At 44.0% G+C, this 19144-nt stretch overlaps 1 protein-coding gene across 1 annotated transcript; it reads left to right on the top strand.

Moving 5' to 3' along the window:
* Positions 1–14076: 14076 nt before the first annotated feature.
* On the top strand, positions 14077–18791 carry LOC125528235 (uncharacterized). The gene is made up of 3 exons (XM_048692731.2): positions 14077–15440; positions 17612–17687; positions 18505–18791. The coding sequence occupies exons 1-2, from the start codon at positions 14192–14194 to the stop codon at positions 17674–17676; spliced, it is 1314 nt and encodes a 437-aa protein (XP_048548688.1). The 5' UTR covers positions 14077–14191; the 3' UTR covers positions 17677–17687; positions 18505–18791.
* The last annotated feature ends 353 nt before the right edge of the window (positions 18792–19144 follow it).

The raw sequence follows: 19144 nt of genomic DNA, 5'->3' as shown, positions 1-19144 counted from the left end.
GGAGTCCCTCGAACCGTTGATGAACGATCCCACGAACTACCCATGAACAGTCCCTCGAACCGAAGACTGAAAGAACGACCTCTCTACTTGGTTGCAAGCGTGCAACCTTCACGGTCCAGCAGCGCTTCGCCTCCAGAGTTAATCGTCACCGAAGAATTAGAGGGAGGAGATTAGAACTACACAGGACTTCTACTTATGAGGATTAGAGGGTTTAGTCTAGCTCTAATTAGTCAACTAGGACCAACTAAAATTAGAACTAGAAGAACTAGAGGAGTCTCCAAACTTGTGTTCAAAAGAGCACATATCCTCGTGTGTATATATAGGATAGAGGGGAGAGGCAGGGCTGCCACCAAGGGGGAATGTTTCCCCCTTGGTGCGCCAGCCACGAGGAGGAGGAGTCTGACTCCTCCCCCTCCCCAATTCGGCCTCCTTCCTTAGAGGAAGGGGCGCCTCCCCTCTTGGGTCCTTGTGGCCCAAGTTGAGTCCCACCTCTTGGCCTTTCTCAGACCCGTTGATATTAAATTAAATATAAAATTGTTCTCGATACTTTCAGACCATTTTATATATGATTTAACATCCCCAGAAACATTTTCCACCTATATATTATTTATCGATAATACCCGGTATTACCTGATATTCACTGAAACCCTTCCGGTGACCCCAAAACACTTCCGGATCCTCTCGAAATTATTCCGAATATTAACCAAAAAATTCACAAATATATTTTTATTACTCCCGTCCTACTAACACTTAGCAGATCATGATTGCCTTAAGCTTGTGACCCGTAGGTTCGATAACTCATAGATGTGAACGAAACCGTTCATTCAATGACCGATAGCAGAACGACGAATGTCCATATCGATCCCTATGAGCACACGAATGATATTCGAGTGAGACTTTGGTTATCATGTGCTGTTCCCTTTGCTCGCGATACTTCACAAAACCTGGGATGCATCGGTATCCTCCTGAGTCATCACCATGCTCACTGTACTGAAATCCTCGTTACCGATTTTGTTTTTCTTTCTCGTTATTGTGTTCCGGCATCCACGTGACGTAGTCACCGGTGTCTGGCTAGTAATAATGGATGTCGTCACACTGAGAGGGCCCTAAGAATATCTCTCCATCGTCCAAGGAGAAAATCCCATTCTCGAGCTATCTAGTCCCTTGTCAAACTTTCTGATGAACATGTAAGTTGTCGTTATGATCACGGTGTTACAAGTGACATTTGAGCAACCCCAAAGCCCACCGTACGTTAAGAAGTGACTACGATACTCTCATGGTCTAAGGAGCAAAATCACACGCTAAAACTCAATGTTATTACAATTGATTACAGATGATATTAATGCAATTCATAACAGACAAGATTGAGTCGATTCAGTATGATCGTTCTTCCAATGTCATAATCTCAATGTTGTTTTAGGACTATCATTACACTTAACGATATCCTAAGATTCAGAAAACGTGTTCACCAACAACACTTGAGCTAGTCCTAGAGGAGGGACTAGGAACCTTTTATTTAACCGTTTCTCACTCCACACGTGGATATGAGTTTTCCACTGAATCGCATATTCTAGGAACATGAAATATAAACTCTTTAATTATGAATATGGAAATATAATAATACAAATATTATTGCCTCTAAGGCATATTTCCAACAATAGTATTTCTGCCTCCCACTAGCCTCCTGCCAGAAGAAGCATGATATATCCTTGTCGAAGGAGCTATGCACTCCTTCATGCAAAATATATAACCCCATCACAAACATAGTCGGGCAAGAGTCAACGAGCATATATTTGCTCCCATAATTTGGAGGTGAACCTCCCACGCCACGGCTCCGCTTTGGATGCCACCCGTCCCATAAGCGGGTCAAAGTCCCAGATCCGGATCCTAGAATAAGAGAGCGGCATCCCCAAGTAAGAGACAAGGAAGGAGGATAACCTACAATTAAGCGTGTTTGTTATCCGCTATTAACTCATGAGCGAGTACCCCAAGGCCACAACCTCGCTCTTATCGAAGTTGACCTTAAGGCGTGATATGCCCTCAAAGAAAAGGAGGAGGAACTTGAGATTGATCATATCAAATCTCCGATCCCTCCACCATGATCATAGTATTGTGATATTGTTAGCATATTGAAGATGGGTCACCCCACCTCCATGGATAATATGCCCAACCACAACAGAGATGTGGCTGACCATCCTGGCTTTATCCAGGGCCGTCAGGGTGTCAACTGCAAGGTTGAAGAGGATGGGAAGATAGAACCCCCTGCCTCACCCCACACGAAGACCTAAAATAGAGGCCCACCTCCGCGCTAACATTAATGGATGTGCTACCACTCATGACCAACTTGCTGATTCAACTAAACCAATGATCATCGAACCCCCACAACTCCAAGATCCAGCGGAGAAAGGACCAGTCCAGGCGATCATGGTGTTCTGGAAATCCAGCTTAAGGAACACACCATTCTGACGTTGAACCTTATGAAGGAAATATGCCCTAGAGGAAATAATAAAGTTATTATTTATTTCCTTATATCATGATAAATGTTTATTATTCATGCTAGAATTGTATTAACCGGAAACATAATACATGTGTGAATACATAGACAAACAGAGTATCACTAGTATGCCTCTACTTGACTAGCTCGTTGATCAAAGATGATTATGTTTCCTAGCCATATACATCAGTTGTCATTTGATTAACAGGATCACATCATTAGGAAAATGATGTGATTGACTTGACCCATTCCGTTAGCTTAGCACTTGATCATTTTAGTATGTTGCTATTGCTTTCTTCATGACTTATACATGTTTCTATGACTATGAGATTATGCAACTCCCGTTTATCGGAGGAACACTTTGTGTGCTACCAAACGTCACAATGTAACTGGGTGATTATAAATGTGCTCTACAGGTGTCTCCGAAGGTACTTGTTGAGTTGGCATATTTCGTGATTAGGATTTGTCACTCCGATTGTCGGAGAGGTATCTCTGGGCCCTCTCGGTAATGCACATCACTATAAGCCTTGCAAGCATTGTAACTAATGAGTTAGTTGCGGGATGGTGCATTACAAAACGAGTAAAGAGACTTGTCGGTAACGAGATTGAACTAGGTATTGAGATACCGACGATCGAATCTCGGGCAAGTAACATACCGATGACAAAGGGAACAACGTATGTTGTTATGCGGTTTGACCGATAAAGATCTTTGTAGAATATGTGGGAGCCAATATGACCATCCAGGTTCCGCTATTGGTTATTGACCAGAGACATGTCTCGGTCATGTCTACATAGTTCTCGAACCCGTAGGGTCCGCACGCTTAAAGTTCGCTGACGGTCGTATTATGAGTTTTTGTGTTTTTCATGTACCGAAGGTAGTTCGGAGTCTCGGATATGATCACAGACATGACGAGGAGTCTCAAAGTGGTCGAGACATAAAGATCAATATATTGGACGACTATATTTGGATACCGGAATGGTTCCGGGTGAGATCGGGAATATACCGGAGCACCGGGATGTTATCGGAACCCCCCGGGAGGTATATGGGCCTTATTGGGCTTTAGTGGAAAGGAGGGAAAAGGAGCAAGGGAGGTGGCGCCTCCCCCCCCCCAAGCCCAATCCGAATTGGGAGGGGGGCCGGCCCCCCTTTCCTTCCTCCCTCCTTCCCTCTCCTACTCCAAGTTGGAAAGGGGGGAATCCTACTCCCGATGGGAGGACTCCCCATGGCGTGCCCTAGAGAGGGCCGGCCCTCCCCTCCTCCACTCCTTTATATACGGGGGCAGGGGCACCTCTAGACACAAGTTGATCAGTTGATCTATTCCAGCCGTGTGCGATGCCCCCCTCCACCATATTCCAACTCCGTTATATCATAGCGGTGCATAGGCGAAGCCCTGCGTCGGTAGCATCATCATCACCGTCACCACGCCATCGTGCTGACGAAACTCCCCTGTGAAGCTTTGCTGGATCGGAGCTCGCGGGACGTCATCAAGTTGAACGTGTGCAGAACTCGGAGGTGCCGTGTGTTCGGTACTTGGATCAGTTGGATCGTGAAGACGTACAACTACATCAACCGCGTTGTGCTAACGCTTCCGCATTCGGTCTACGAGGGTACGTGGACACACTCTCCCCTCTCATTGTTATGCATCACCATGATCCTGTCTGTGCGTAGGATTTTTTTGAAATTACTACGTTCCCCAACAGTGGCATCAGAGCCTGGTTTTATGCGTAGATGTTATATGCACGAGTAGAACACAAGTGAGTTGTGGGCGATACAAGTCATACTGCTTACCAGCATGTCATACTTTGGTTCAGCGGTATTGTTGGATGAAGCGGCCCAGACCGACATTACGCGTACGCTTACACGAGACTGGTTCTACCAACGTGCTTTGCACATAGGTGGCTGGCGGATGTTAGTTTCTCCAACTTTAGTTGAACCAAGTGTGGCTACGCCCGGTCCTTGAGAAGGTTAAAACATCACTAACTTGACGAACTATCGTTGTGCTTTTGATGCGTAGGTAAGAACGGTTCTTGCTCAGCCCGTAGCAGCCACGTAAAACTTGCAACAACAAAGTAGAGGATGTCTAACTTGTTTTTGCAGGGCATGTTGTGATGTGATATGGTCAAGACATGATGCTATATTTATTGTATGAGATGATCATGTTTTGTAACGGAGTTATCGGCAACTGGCAGGAGCCATATGGTTGTCACTTTATTGTATGCAATGCAATCACCCTGTAATTCCTTTACTTTATCACTAAGCGGTAGCCATAGTCATAGAAGCAATAGTTGGCGAGACGAGAACGATACTACGATGGAGATCAAGGTGTCGCGCGGGTGACGATGGTGATCATGACGGTGCTTTGGAGATGGAGATCACAAGCACAAGATGATGATGGCCATATCATATCACTTATATTGATTGCATGTGATGTTTATCTTTTATGCATCTTATTTTGCCTTGATTGGCGGTAGCATTATAAGATGATCTCTCACTAAATTTCAAGATAAAAGTGTTCTCCCTGAGTATGCACCGTTGCCAAAGTTCGTCGTGCCGAGACACCACGTGATGATCGGGTGTGATAAGCTCTACGTTCATCTACAATGGATGCAAGCCATTTTTGCACTTGCAGAATACTCGGGTTAAACTTGACGAGCCTAGCATATGCAGATATGGCCTCAGAACACTGAGACCGAAAGGTCGAGCGTGAATCATATAGTAGATATGATCAACATAGTGATGTTCACCACTGAAAACTACTCCATCTCATGTGATGATCGGACATGGTTTAGTTCTTAGATGATTAGAGGGATGTCTATCTAAGTGGGAGTTCTCAAGTAATATGATTAATTGAACTTAAATTTATCATGAACTTAGTACCTAATAGTATTTTGCTTGTCTATGTTGATTGTAGATAGATGGCCCGTGTTGTTGTTCCGTTGAATTTTAATGCGTTCCTTGAGAAAGCAAAGTTGAAAGATGATGGTAGAAATTACACGGACTGGGTCCGTAACTTGAGGATTATCCTCATTGCTGCACAGAAGAATTACGTCCTGGAAGCACCGCTGGGTGCCTGATACATCCATTTTGCATCATGCTTTTATATCGATATTTATTGCATTGTGGACTGTTATTTCACTTTATGTCACAATACTTATGGCTATTCTCTGTTATTTTACAAGGTTTACATAAAGAGGGAGAATGCCGGCAGCTGGAATTCTAGTCTAAAAAAGGAGCAAATATTAGAGACCTATTCTGCGCAACTCCAAAAGTCCTGAAACTCCATGGAACGTCTTAAAAGAAATAAAGAAAAATCCACGCCAAAGATGAAGGCCAGGGGGCCCACACCCTGCTCACGAGGGTGGGGGACGCCCCCCCTAGGGCGCGCCCCCCTATCTCATGGACCCCCTAGTGGCTCTCCGATGCCCATCTTCTCCTATATGAGGTCTTTCAATGAAAAAAAATTAAGAAGGAACTTTTCGGGACGAGACTCCGCCGCCACGAGGCGGAACCTTGGCGGATCCAATCTAGAGCTCCGGCAGAGCTGTTCTGTCGGAGAAACTTCCCTCCCGGAGGGGGAAATCATCACCATCATCATCACCAACACTCCTCTCATCGGGAGATGGCAATCTCCATCAACATCTTCACCAGCACCATCTCATCTCCAAACCCTAGTTCATCTCTTGTATCCAATTCTTGTCTCAAAGTCCGGGATTGGTGCTAGTAGGTTGCTAGTAGTGTTGATTACTCCTTGTAGTTGATGCTAGTTGGTTTAATTGGTGGAAGATCATATGTTCAGATCCTATATGCATATTATTACCCCTCTGATTATGAACATGAATATGCTTTGTGAGTAATTACGTTCGTTCCTGAGGACAAGGGAGAAGTCTTGCTATGAGTAGTCATGTGAACTTGGTATTCGTTTGATATTTTGATAAGATGTATGTCGTCTAGCCTCTAGTGGTGTTATGTGAACGTCGACTACATAACACTTCACCATTATTTGGGCCTAGAGGAAGGCATTGGGAAGTAATAAGTAGATGATGAGTAGCTAGAGTGACAGAAGCTTAAACCCTAGTTTATGCGTTGCTTCGTAAGGGGCTGATTTGGATCCATATGTTTCATGCTATGGTTAGGTTTACCTTAATACTTTTGTTGTAGTTGCGGATGCTTGCAATAGAGGTTAATCATAAGTGGGATGATTGTTCAAGTAAAAACAGCACCCAAGCACCGGTCCACCCACATATCAAATTATCAAAGTATCGAACGCGAATCATATGAACGTGATGAAAACTAGCTTGACGATATTCCCATGTGTCCTCGGGAGCGCTTTTCCTATTATAAGAGTTTGTTCCGGCTTGTCCTTTGATACAAAATGATTGGGCCACCTTGCTGCACTTTGTTTACTTTTGTTACTTGTTGCTCGTTACAATTTATCCTATCACACAACTATCTGTTACCACTTATTTCAGTACTTACAGAGAATACCTTGCTGAAAACCGCTTATCATTTCCTTCTGCTCCTCATTGGGTTCGACACTCTTACTTATCGAAAGGACTACGATAGATCCCCTATACTTGTGGGTCATCAGTGCCAGGCCTGCTGCAGATGCTGTTGATGACATTAAGAACGTCTGGCAGAGTAAAGCTGATGACTACTCGATAGTTCAATGTGCCATGCTTTACGGCTTAGAACCGGGACTTCAACGATGTTTTGAACATCATGGAGCATATGAGATGTTCCAGGAGTTGAAGCTAATATTTCAAGCAAATGCCCGGGTTGAGAGATATGAAGTCTCCAATAAGTTCTATAGCTGCAAGATGGAGGAGAATAGTTTTGTCAGTGAACATATAATCAAAATGTCTGGGTATCATAATCACTTGACTCAACTGGGCGTTAATCTTCCTGTTGATAGTGTCATTGACAGAGTTCCTCAATCACTGCCACCAAGCTACAAAAGCTTCGTGATGAACTATAATATGCAAGGGATGAACAAGACAATTCCGAGCTCTTCGCAATGCTGAAGGCAGCGGAGGTAGAAATCAAGAAGGAGCATCAAGTGTTGATGGTCAACAAGACCACTAGTTTCAAGAAAAAGGGCAAAGGGAAGAAGAAGAGGAACTTCAAAAAGAACAGCAAACAAGTTGCTTCTCAGGAGAAGAAACCCAAGTCTGGACCTAAGCCTGAGACTGAGTGCTTCTACTGCAAACAGACTGGTCACTGGAAGCGGAACTGCCCCAAGTATTTGGCGGATAAGAAGGATGGCAAGGTGAACAAAGGTATATGTGATATACATGTTATTGAAGTGTACCTTACCAGAGCTCGCAGTAGCACCTGGGTATTTGATACTGGTTCTGTTGCTAATATTTGCAACTCGAAACAAGGGCTACGGATTAAGTGAAGATTGGCTAAGGGCGAGGTGACGATGCGCGTGGGAAATGGTTCCAAAGTCGATGTGATCGCCGTCGTCACGCTACCTCTACATCTAACTTCGGGATTAGTTTTAGACCTAAATAATTGTTATTTGGTGCCAGCGTTAAGCATGAACATTATATCTGGATCTTGTTTGATGCGAGACGGTTATTCATTTAAATCTGATAATAATGGTTGTTCTATTTATATGAGTAATATCTTTTATGGTCATGCACCCTTGAAGAGTGGTCTATTTTTGTTGAATCTCTATAGTAGTGATACACATATTCATAATGTTGAAGTCAAAAGATGCAGAGTTGATAATGATAGTGCAACTTATTTGTGGCACTGCCGTTTGGGTCATATTGGTATAAAGCGCATGAAGAAACTCCATACTGATGGACTTTTGGAATCACTTGATTATGAATCACTTGGTACTTGCAAACCATGCCTTATGGGCAAGATGACTAAAACGCCGTTCTCCGGAACTATGGAGCGAGCAACAGATTTGTTGGAAATCATACATACTGATGTATGTGGTCCAATGAATATTGAGGCTCGTGGCGGGTATCGTTATTTTCTCACCTTCACAGATGATTTGAGCAGATATGGGTATATCTACTTAATGCAACATAAGTCTGAAACATTTCAAAAGTTCAAATAATTTCAGAGTGAAGTGGAAAATCATCATAACAAGAAAATAAAGTTTCTACGATCTGATCGTGGAGGAGAATATTTGAGTTACGAGTTTGGTCTACATTTGAAACAATGCGGAATAGTTTCGCAACTCATGCCACCCGGAACACCACAGCGTAATGGTGTGTCCGAACGTCGTAATCGTACTTTACTAGATATGGTGTGATCTATGATGTCTCTTACTGATTTACCGCTATCGTTTTGGGGTTATGCTTTAGAGACGGCTGCATTCACATTAAATAGGGCACCATCAAAATCCGTTGAGACGACTCCTTATGAACTATGGTTTGGCAAGAGACCAAAGTTGTCGTTTCTTAAAGTTTGGGGCTGCGATGCTTATGTAAAAAAGCTTCAACATGATAATCTCAAACCCAAATCGGAGAAATGTGTCTTCATAGGATACCAAAAGGAAACTGTTGGGTACACCTTCTATCACAAATCCGAAGGCAAAACATTTGTTGCTAAGAATGGATCCTTTCTAGAGAAGGAGTTTCTCTCGAAAGAAGTGAGTGGGAGGAAAGTAGAACTTGATGAGGTAAGTGTACCTGCTCCCTTATTGGAAAGTAGTTCATCACAGAAACCAGTTCCTGTGACACCTACACCAATTAGTGAGGAAGCTAATGATGATGATCATGAAACTTCAGATCAAGTTACTACCGAACCTCGTAGGTCAACCAGAGTAAGATCCGCACCAGAGTGGTACGGTAATCCTGTTCTGAAGGTCATGTTGCTAGACCATGACGAACCTACGAACTATGAGGAAGCGATGATGAGCCCAGATTCCGCAAAATGGCTTGAGGCCATGAAATCTGAGATGGGATCCATGTATGAGAACAAAGTGTGGACTTTGGTTGACTTGCCCGATGATCGGCAAGCCATCGATAATAAATGGATCTTTAAGAAGAAGACAGACGCTGATGGTAATATTACTGTCTACAAAGCTCGACTTGTTGCGAAAGGTTTTCGACAAGTTCAAGGAGTTGACTACGATGATACCTTCTCACCCGTAGCGATGCTTAGTCCATCTGAATCATGTTAGCTATTGCCGCATTTTATGATTATGAAATTTGGCAAATGGATGTAAATACTGCATTCCTGAATGGATTTCTGGAAGAAGAGTTGTATATGATGCAACCTGAAGGTTTTATCGATCCAAAAGGTGCTAACAAAGTGTGCAAGCTCCAGCGATCCATTTATGGACTGGTGCAAGCCTCTCGGAGTTGGAATAAACGTTTTGATAGTGTGATCAAAGCATATGGTTTTATACAGACTTTTGGAGAAGCCTGTATTTACAAGAAAGTGAGTGGGAGCTCTGTAGCATTTCTAATATTCTATGTGGATGACATATTTTTTATTGGAAATGATATAGAATTTCTGGATAGCATAAAAGGATACTTGAATAAAAGTTTTTCAATGAAAGACCTCGGCGAAGCTTCTTACATATTAGGCATCAATATCTATAGAGATAGATCAAGACGCTTAATTGGACTTTCACAAAGCACATACCTTGACAAAGTTTTGAAGAAGTTCAAAATGGATCAAGCAAAGAAAGGGTTCTTGCCTGTATTACAAGGTGTGAAGTTGAGTAAGACTCAATGCCCGAGCACTGCAGAAGATAGAGAGAAAATGAAAGATGTTCCCTATGCTTCAGCCATAGGCTCTATCATGTATGCAATGCTGTGTACCAGACCTGATGTGTGCCTTGCTATTAGTTTAGCAGGGAGATACCAAAGTAATCTAGGAGTGGATCACTGGACAACGGTCAAGAACATCCTGAAGTACCAGAAAAGGACTAAGGATATGTTTCTCGTTTATGGAGGTGACAAAGAGCTCATCATAAATGGTTACGTTGATGCAAGCTTTGACACTGATCCGGATGATTCTAAATCGCAAACCGGATACATGTTTATATTAAACGGTGGAGCTGTCAGTTGGAGCAGTTCTAAACAGAGCGTCGTGGTGGGATCTACATGTGAAGTGGAGTACATTGCTGCTTCGGAAGCAGCAAATGAAGGAGTCTGGATGAAGGAGTTCATATCCAATCTAGGTGTCATACCTAGTGCATCGGGTCCAATGAAAATATTTTGTGACAATACTGGTGCAATTGCCTTGGCAAAGGAATCCAGATTTCACAAGAGAACCAAGCACATCAAGAGACGCTTCAACTCCATCCGGGATCAAGTCCAGGTGGGAGACATAGAGATTTGCAAGATACACACGGATCTGAATGTTGCAGACCCATTGACTAAGCCTCTTCCACGAGCAAAACATGATCAGCACCAAGGCTCCATGGGTGTTAGAATCATTACTGTGTAATCTAGATTATTGACTCTAGTGCAAGTGGGAGACTGAAGGAAATATGTCCTAGAGGCAATAATAAAGTTATTATTTATTTCCTTATATCATGATAAATGTTTATTATTCATGCTAGAATTTTATTAACGGGAAACATAATACATGTGTGAATACACAGACAAACAGAGTGTCACTAGTATGCCTCTACTTGACTAGCTCGTTGATCAAAGATGGTTATGTTTCCTAGCCATAGACATGAGTTGTCATTTTATTAATGGGATCACATCATTAGGAGAATGATGTGATTGGCTTGACCCATTCCGTTAGCTTAGCACTTGATCGTTTTAGTATGTTGCTATTGCTTTCTTCATGACTCATACATGTTCCTATGACTATGAGATTATGCAACTCCCGTTTACCGGAGGAACACTTTGTGTGCTACCAAACGTCACAATGTAACTAGGTGATTATAAAGGTGCTCTACAGGTGTCTCCGAAGGTACTTGTTGAGTTGGCATATTTCGAGATTAGGATTTGTCACTCCGATTGTTGGAGAGGTATCTCTGGGGCCTCTCGGTAATGCACATCACTATAAGCCTTGCAAGCATTGTAACTAATGAGTTAGTTGAGGAATGATGCATTACAGAACGACTAAAGAGACTTGCCAGTAACGAGATTGAACTAGGTATTGAGATACCGGCGATCGAATCTCGGGCAAGTAACATACCGATGACAAAGGGAACAACGTATGTTGCTATGCGGTTTGACCGATAAAGATCTTCGTAGAATATGTGGGAGCAAATATGAGCATCCAGGTTCCGCTATTGGTTATTGACCAGAGACGTGTCTCAGTCATGTCTACATAGTTCTCGAACCCGTAGGGTCCGTACGCTTAAAGTTCGGTGACGATCGTATTGTGAGTTTTTGTGTTTTTGATGTACCGAAGGTAGTTCGAAGTCCCGGATATGATCGCAGACATGACGAGGAGTCTCGAAATGGTCGAGACATAAAGATCCATATATTGGACGACTATATTTGGATACCGAAATGGTTCCGGGTGAGATCGGGAATATACCGGAGCACCGGGATGTTATCGGAACCCCCCAGGAGGTATATGGGCCTTATTGGGCTTTAGTGGAAAGGAGGGGAAAGGAGCAAGGGAGGTGGTGCCCCCCCCCCAAGCCCAATCCGAATTGGGAGGGGGACGGCCCCCCCTTTCCTTCCTCCCTCCTTCCTCTTCCTTCCCTCTCCTACTCCAAGTTGGAAAGGGGGGAATCCTACTCCTGATGGGAATAGGACTCCCCATGGCGCGCCCTAGAGAGGCTCGACCCTCCCCTCCTCCACTCCTTTATATACGAGGGCAGGAGGCACCTCTAGACACAAGTTGATCAGTTGATCTATTCCAGCCGTGTGCGGTGCCCACTCCACCATATTCCACCTCGGTTATATCGTAGCGGTGCTTAGGCGAAGCCCTGCGTCGGTAGCATCATCATCACCGTCACCACGTCGTCGTGCTGACGAAACTCCCCTGTGAAGCTTTGCTGGATCGGAGCTCGCGGGACGTCATCGAGTTGAACGTGTGCAGAACTCGGAGGTGCCGTGTGTTCGGTACTTGGATCGGTCGGATCGTGAAGACGTACAACTACATCAACCGCGTTGTGCTAACGCTTCCGCATTCGGTTTACGAGGGTACGTGGACACACTCTCTCCTCTCGTTGCTATGCATCACCATGATCCTGTCTGTGCGTAGGAATTTTTTTGAAATTACTACGTTCCCCAACACCTTAACCTCTTGAACAATCTCATGAAACACTAAGATCCCATCATGAAGCGCCAAAATCCCATCACTTGGGGTAGAACTTGCAGGACTTCGTACCTTGTACAAGCTCCTAATTGATTCACAATACTATGATTGAAAACTCTCAAGTAACTCGTAACTATCTAGGAGGCGCACACCCTACAACAAGAGTAATAAACAAAGAAAAGTCACTTGGACGAATTCAAAAGATCTCCAATCAGTGCACTTCCAAAAACACATAGGATCTCTCTCTAACAAAGGATATGATTGGTGTAAGAAGAGAGAAACACTTGGGGGGTTCGAGAAAAAGAGGATTCAGGCCTTCGTAGAATCAAGGACGTGTTCTTGGAATCACTCAACAACTTCCTTTCTTCTCTTCTTATCTTGAGACTCCCTGGAATGATGGAGTGATGGTTGAAATGGAGTGGAATGAAGTGATACGATTGCCATAACGAAGAGGTATGCAAGTCTACATACAAAGCTCGACAGAAATCTGGCCGCTACCTTGAAAAATTAGCTAGTCCGAGTGTACTAGAGAAATAATCTCGAAACTATCACACACATCCAATATTTAAACTATGAACCCCACATGGCAGGGTGCTGATGGATAACTAATGAGATTCGTTGGATGTGTTCACAACAGGCAATTTAGTACTCCCTCTATCTCATAATATAAGAACGTTTTTGATATTATACTAGTGTCAAAAACATTCTTATATTATGAAACGGAGGAAGTACATATTAGTTGTAATAACATTTTATAGGACTATGGGCAGGAGGGAGTATTGCGTTTCTCAACACCAAGTTCCAAATCTTTTCCTATGTATTTAAAAAAAATATGGACCCACTTAGACGTTGGTCGGGAGGGATGGCATGTGCGAATGATTTCGCTGGCAGTTTTAATTCTGAATATGGCAGTTTCTTCAGAACCACACGGCAGTTTCTGTCAAAGAATGCAAATTTTCGTTTAAAATTGTTACTGTTTGATCTCGGAACTAAAACTGTGATAAAAAAGGGATCGTTTTCCATTACTCTCCCAGAGAATGTCAGCCAAATAAGATTTCCGAAAAATTATAGGTATTTGCATAGTATTGCACAATCAATTGCAAAATTTTGGAAGAGGAAGGATTACGTGATTGTTAATTGGTGACCTGTATCTTGTACAGTATAAGCACTGCAGTGTGTGTCGATGTCTCGATGATAGGAGTAGTCTCAATCTGTCACTCACGTAGATCACGAATCATAATCCAAAATCTTGCCCAGTATCCAACGGAAGCATACCGAGCAGTGAAACACATGGGATGGGGAAACTTGCACGAAACGTTCTGTCAGAGCCAGCAAAGCGCCCGCCCCTCCCTCCTCGGCTTCTCCGACCGGAAGCCATTCCACCCCGCTCCCTCTCCCTCTCCCCAAAACCACCCAAAACCCTCTCCGGTCTGCTCTCCTCTTCGCCTGCTACCAAATCCATCGCCGCCGCCTCCTCCCCGGCCTCCGCCGCAATGCTGCTCCCTCTCCGTCGCCTCTCCGGCCACCTCTACCGCGCCGTCGCCGCCTCCGCCTCCGCTGATGTGCTGCTCCCGCTCCGCCGTCTGCCCGGCCACCTCCGCCGCTCCCTCTCCACCGCCGACTCGAACCCTCCCTGGGCGATGATCTACCGCCTGTCGGAGACGACGAACTACACGCGAGGCGCGTCCTTCTCGCTGGCGCCGCCGCCGTCGGCCACTCTCTTCTCCATCCCCGAGAGGGCGTACGACCTGGAGGAACGCAAGCGCAACCCCGACCGCAGGTACGTTAACTTGCACGCCAGCGTCGTCTTCGCCGCGAGCCAGGACGGCCTTCTCCTCTTGAAGACCACGAGGATCCGTTTGAGCGCCCACACGGCCGCGGGGCTGAACCTGGCCCGCCCCACGGAACAGAAAGCCAAGGTGGTGATGGATGAGGCCGTCGAGAAGGAGTTCGTGCGCTACATGTGCAACCCCGTTACTGGCCAGCTTGTCCGCCTTCCGGACTACTTGGGCATGAAGGAGATCTTGCAGACGGCCACGGGCCTGCTCACCCAAGCAGACGGCGGGCACGGGCCGCCTAAGAGGTACGCCGTTGTTGAGCTCCTAGAGCTCAACGGCGAGGGGCGCTTCGTGGTGTTTTGCTTCTCCTCGGACACAGGGAAATGGGACGCCACGGTGCGGCCATCTCCGCTGCAGCCTGGGCGCGAGATGCACTTGTTGAATCACGAGGTGCTGGCCTTTGGTGGACGTCTGTGGTGGGTGGATGTGAGCTTGGGCGTCCTCTCCATGGACCCGTTCAGTGACAAGTGTGAGCTCCGCCACATCAAGCTGCCTCCCGGCAGCGTCCTTCCTCGCCAATCGCACGCAGAGATTTGCGACCTTATCAAATACAGGCGGATGGGTGTCAGCGACGGGAGGCTGCTGTATGTCGAGGTTTCAATGGAGGCGCCCTACCAGATCAGGTCATTCGTGCTGGACGACGAGAGCGGCCGCTGGACGTTGGAGCACCAGGTGTCACTGGATGCCAAGGAGAGGCCTTTGGTTGGCGCCATTGATCCGCTCAACGCTGACTTGCTGTACCTCAACTTGGGCGCTGAAGTTATTGTTAGCATGGACATGCGCCGGAACAGGATCATTGCTCAGTCATCTGTGTTGGCCCGTGGTATCCATCCATGCTATTGCGGGTCAAATGTGTTCTTGCCATGTGTGCTCCCGTCATTTCTTGGATCAAGCCATATTCCAGGTGAATCACAATACTCTACAGCATTTCTCTTAAGTTCGTGTACTAGTTAAGATATCCTCCTGCCATGCTTGCTAAGCATGTACTATTACTAGTTACTACTAGGTACTTTGGGCTGGTAATTAGTCTATCTATTTTACATGTTACTTGGATCTTGTGTCTCTAGCCTTCGATATCATGTTTGTTTGTGGTGTTCAGCGTCTCCGAACAAAAGTTGGGTTTTGACTTGGTCTTAAATAAAGTTTTGATATGGGTGATTTAGCTCGTCTACAGAAAATTCGTAACTTTTTGTTTGCTGTGATGGTACACTTTAGCTTGGACTAAGAACAACCATATATGGTTAGCAATGGTGTGTATTCTCAGTTACGAAATTGTGCATATGTTCCGATAACAGTTTATCAAAATGGGGTTTGTGGTATGGCATTATACTTTATTTTCTGAACATATGGAAACTCTGAAGTAATAAATCTGATGGGTTCTTGGCAATGGCTTTGGCCTGAACAATTTTTATTTTTTTTTGAAATGTTGGCCTGAACAAGTTGAAGTGTGGATATTTTCTGCTCCATAGTGTAGCAGCCTTCTTTGTTCTTTTTTAGAAAATGATAGCCACTCCTCAAGTATTTTGTATTCACTTAATAACCACACCTCTATACTTTGTTTATTTCACCGACTACTCAAGTATTGTCTTCAAAATTGATTTATTCTCTGATAGTCTGATTAACAATAAGGCAATATATAAGTTATGGGCATCGTGTGCTGAATTCATGATAACATGTTCTATGCATCAGTTCTGTCACTAGCACAATTCAGTATGCAATGCACAGATATATATACACTGTTACAAAGTGTTGCCTGTTAATATTGTAGTTGTCGTTCAAGTTCTTGTACCTTGATCAAAGGATGCCTGCTTTTCCAGGTGATCACAGCAGTGGCGGATCCAGGAAATCAACTTTGGGTGTTCAATTTTTTTTCACCCTGACAGAGAAGTCCATTGGCCCATAGCAATACAGATTGTTCACAAAAACAAAAATAGCTCAAAAGAGGAAGAAACTTACAAAGAGCTATATATCTACTCCCTCCGTTCCAAAATAGATTACTCAACTTTTGTACTAACGTTAGTACAAAGTTGGGTCATCTATTTTGAAACGGATGGAGTAATTCCAAAAATAATTCATATGTTATTTTTTTACTAATGAATTCAATCCAAAGATAATTTATTTGTTGTTTTTAAATCAACAGTCTTCCTCTTTACTAATGTGGTCATGTGTAGAGCTATCTATCTCTAAATGACTAAATCCAAATATAAGCTCCTACAAATGTACATGCCGCTCATTCCATGACCCGTTTGTGCTGATGTTGCATCCGCGGCAGGCATGGCACTGCACGGCTTGACTATGGGGGCTCCATCCAGTCCGCCTCCGGTGCCGTCGGCTTGGTCGAGCCCTCCACCGGCACAGCCGCACGCCCGCTCAGGCCCCGTGATCGTTCGGCTCTGGTGCCGGTGGATTTGCTGAATTTAGACTGAGTTTTTTAATGGGCATTTGAACTAAGTTGAGCTGCTGAGTATCTCTAGTGTTGTCCTGCGTGACAGTGTGAGAGCAGAGGCGGTTTGTTGCTGCTCTTGGGCTGCTGGTTACTGGGCTGTGCCGCTGCAGCCGATGGGCTTATTGATCTGTTTTGCCACACGAGAGCTTAGTATTTTTGTCATTTACATATATATAGTTTTTTTTTGCAGGACATTTTGGGTGTACATCTGTACACCCATGACCAATAGTGGATCCGCCCCTGGATCACAGCATGATATCTACCGTATAAGTAGTGTGCTGTTTATACTCTTAGTTGCTATGTGTGTTGAGTAAGGTGTTAAGAGTTCCTGGTAACCTGCTCTATGCATTGTAACTTCAATACTACTTTATAGCTCAATTATTGTTTTCTAGATCAAGGAAGAGTTTACACCCCTTGGCCCCTGCATCAATAATTCATCACACAGCCAAATTTTAGTGCATTGTTTCCGCTAACACTGATATTAGAACAAAAGCAAAATTATGTTAAATGATGCTCTCAGGCAGCACTAATTTTATGATGTTGATGCCACCCATTGTAAAAACATTATGTGTCATTATGGTGGCTGTCATTCAAATTCTTGTATCTTGACCAAAGGAACTTCTTTTCAGGCAAGAAGGGTGCCCCAAAACAGCTAACTTTAGCTGATGTTCTGGTTCGTTCAGACAAATGCTAGAAGAAATGAAGGTACCAAGTTACCAGCCATTGTATCTCTTGGTTGAAGTCTTTTTATTGACCCACTCTTGCTATATATCATACATTCACATGTTTAGGATGATGTATTCGTCTTACATATAGTCAGCGCATTGAGTTCATGACTTGATATAAATGTTGTGCGTAGTTTCTCAATGACTACTAGTTGTTGTCCAATATACCAGCATCCTACTAGACCGTCATTGCTTATCTGGTTGGTATTTCAACAGAATGAGTAATTTGTTTGGGACTCAAAATACTAGTTGCATAATTACATGTTAGTGTTAATGATATTTCTCACATTTGTTATAAAAAATATTCATTTCACAATGCAGTCTTATATCAATAGCTTGTATATTGTATTGATGGTGGTGCTGACAATATTTGTGTTTGTTTTACCGTGCACCTTTCAGATGGGTGTATTTTTGTTTCTTAGCTAGTAGACCCGATTAAATTCGCAAGTGCAAATTAGGCATGAAGTTGTGTAGCGTATAAGACCATGACGGATGTATAGCATTGCCATCACTAGTCTTTCCTTTTCCTGAAGTATTACCACTAGTCAAGCCTGAAACTCAAGCTTGTTATTTCTCAACAAGTGATCACCGTTTTTCTGCTTCAATCAAGTAGAAAATAAACATGTTGCACACTGGCCAAGTACTACTGTAGTAGTGACTGTTTGTTTAAAATAACACACTGCGCTATCTTTTTTTATATCACGTTTTCCTTGTCGAAATGCACCTCATGCTCATATTGAAACATCCCTGAAGTTTCATACTGTATATTTCACTAACTTTCCGTGTTCATTTCTTAGAACTAACAGGTGCAGGTGCTCTGATGGCTTAGGAAGCTGATGATGGTAGTTTGGTGAACTCTCGTTTTGCGGAAAACCTGGAGAAACATGCTGTTTTAGGAATTTGGTCGCATTTTGGGGTTAGGATTAACCTGAGAAGTTTGGCCTTGCTGTAGTTTGCTGACGAACCATGTGAGTTGTTCCGGACCTACAGTGTCAGCCTGAATATTCGCAGCATATTTCTCAATTGAACCACCAGGTAATATGGCCAGTACATCGAGCTGTTACGTTCTGCTATTGTTAAGTGAGAAACCATGGGGAATTTTTTTTAACTGAATGTGCCGTGGTGGCTGACATTCAGATTCAGTCGTTGTGGCCTTCTGAATGTGGCCTGCTATGCTAATTCAGCCCATCGGGGAGAGCAGCCAGTTTGACTGAAAACTTTTGGTGGCCTTGCATCCTCATCAACCTCTTCCCAGCTTAGGTATCTAAGGCTTCCTAACCCATCCCTTAAAAGGCCATAAGGCCATAAGGGTGTAAAAAATCGATTATACTTCCTTATGGGGCACCTAGCCGATCCCCTAAAAAGCATAGTGGGGTAATTTTTTTACTCCAACTCCCGATATCCTCAAATCTCCCTAAATATACTCACTCCCGCGAC

This window comes from Triticum urartu, chromosome 2A, assembly GCF_056163025.1.
Source record: "Triticum urartu cultivar PI428250 chromosome 2A, HENAU_Tu73, whole genome shotgun sequence".
NCBI lineage: Eukaryota > Viridiplantae > Streptophyta > Magnoliopsida > Poales > Poaceae > Triticum > Triticum urartu.
Note: the sequence above shows the minus strand (reverse complement) of the source record. Positions and strands in the feature narration are given on the sequence as shown.

Bases quoted from the DNA above. Each gene is read 5' to 3' on its own strand.
- LOC125528235 (XM_048692731.2), top strand. From the start codon at position 14,192: ATGCTGCTCCCTCTCCGTCGCCTCTCCGGCCACCTCTACCGCGCCGTC. The intron at 15,441-17,611 runs GTGAATCACAAT...ACTTCTTTTCAG, and splicing joins TGGATCAAGCCATATTCCAG to GCAAGAAGGGTGCCCCAAAA.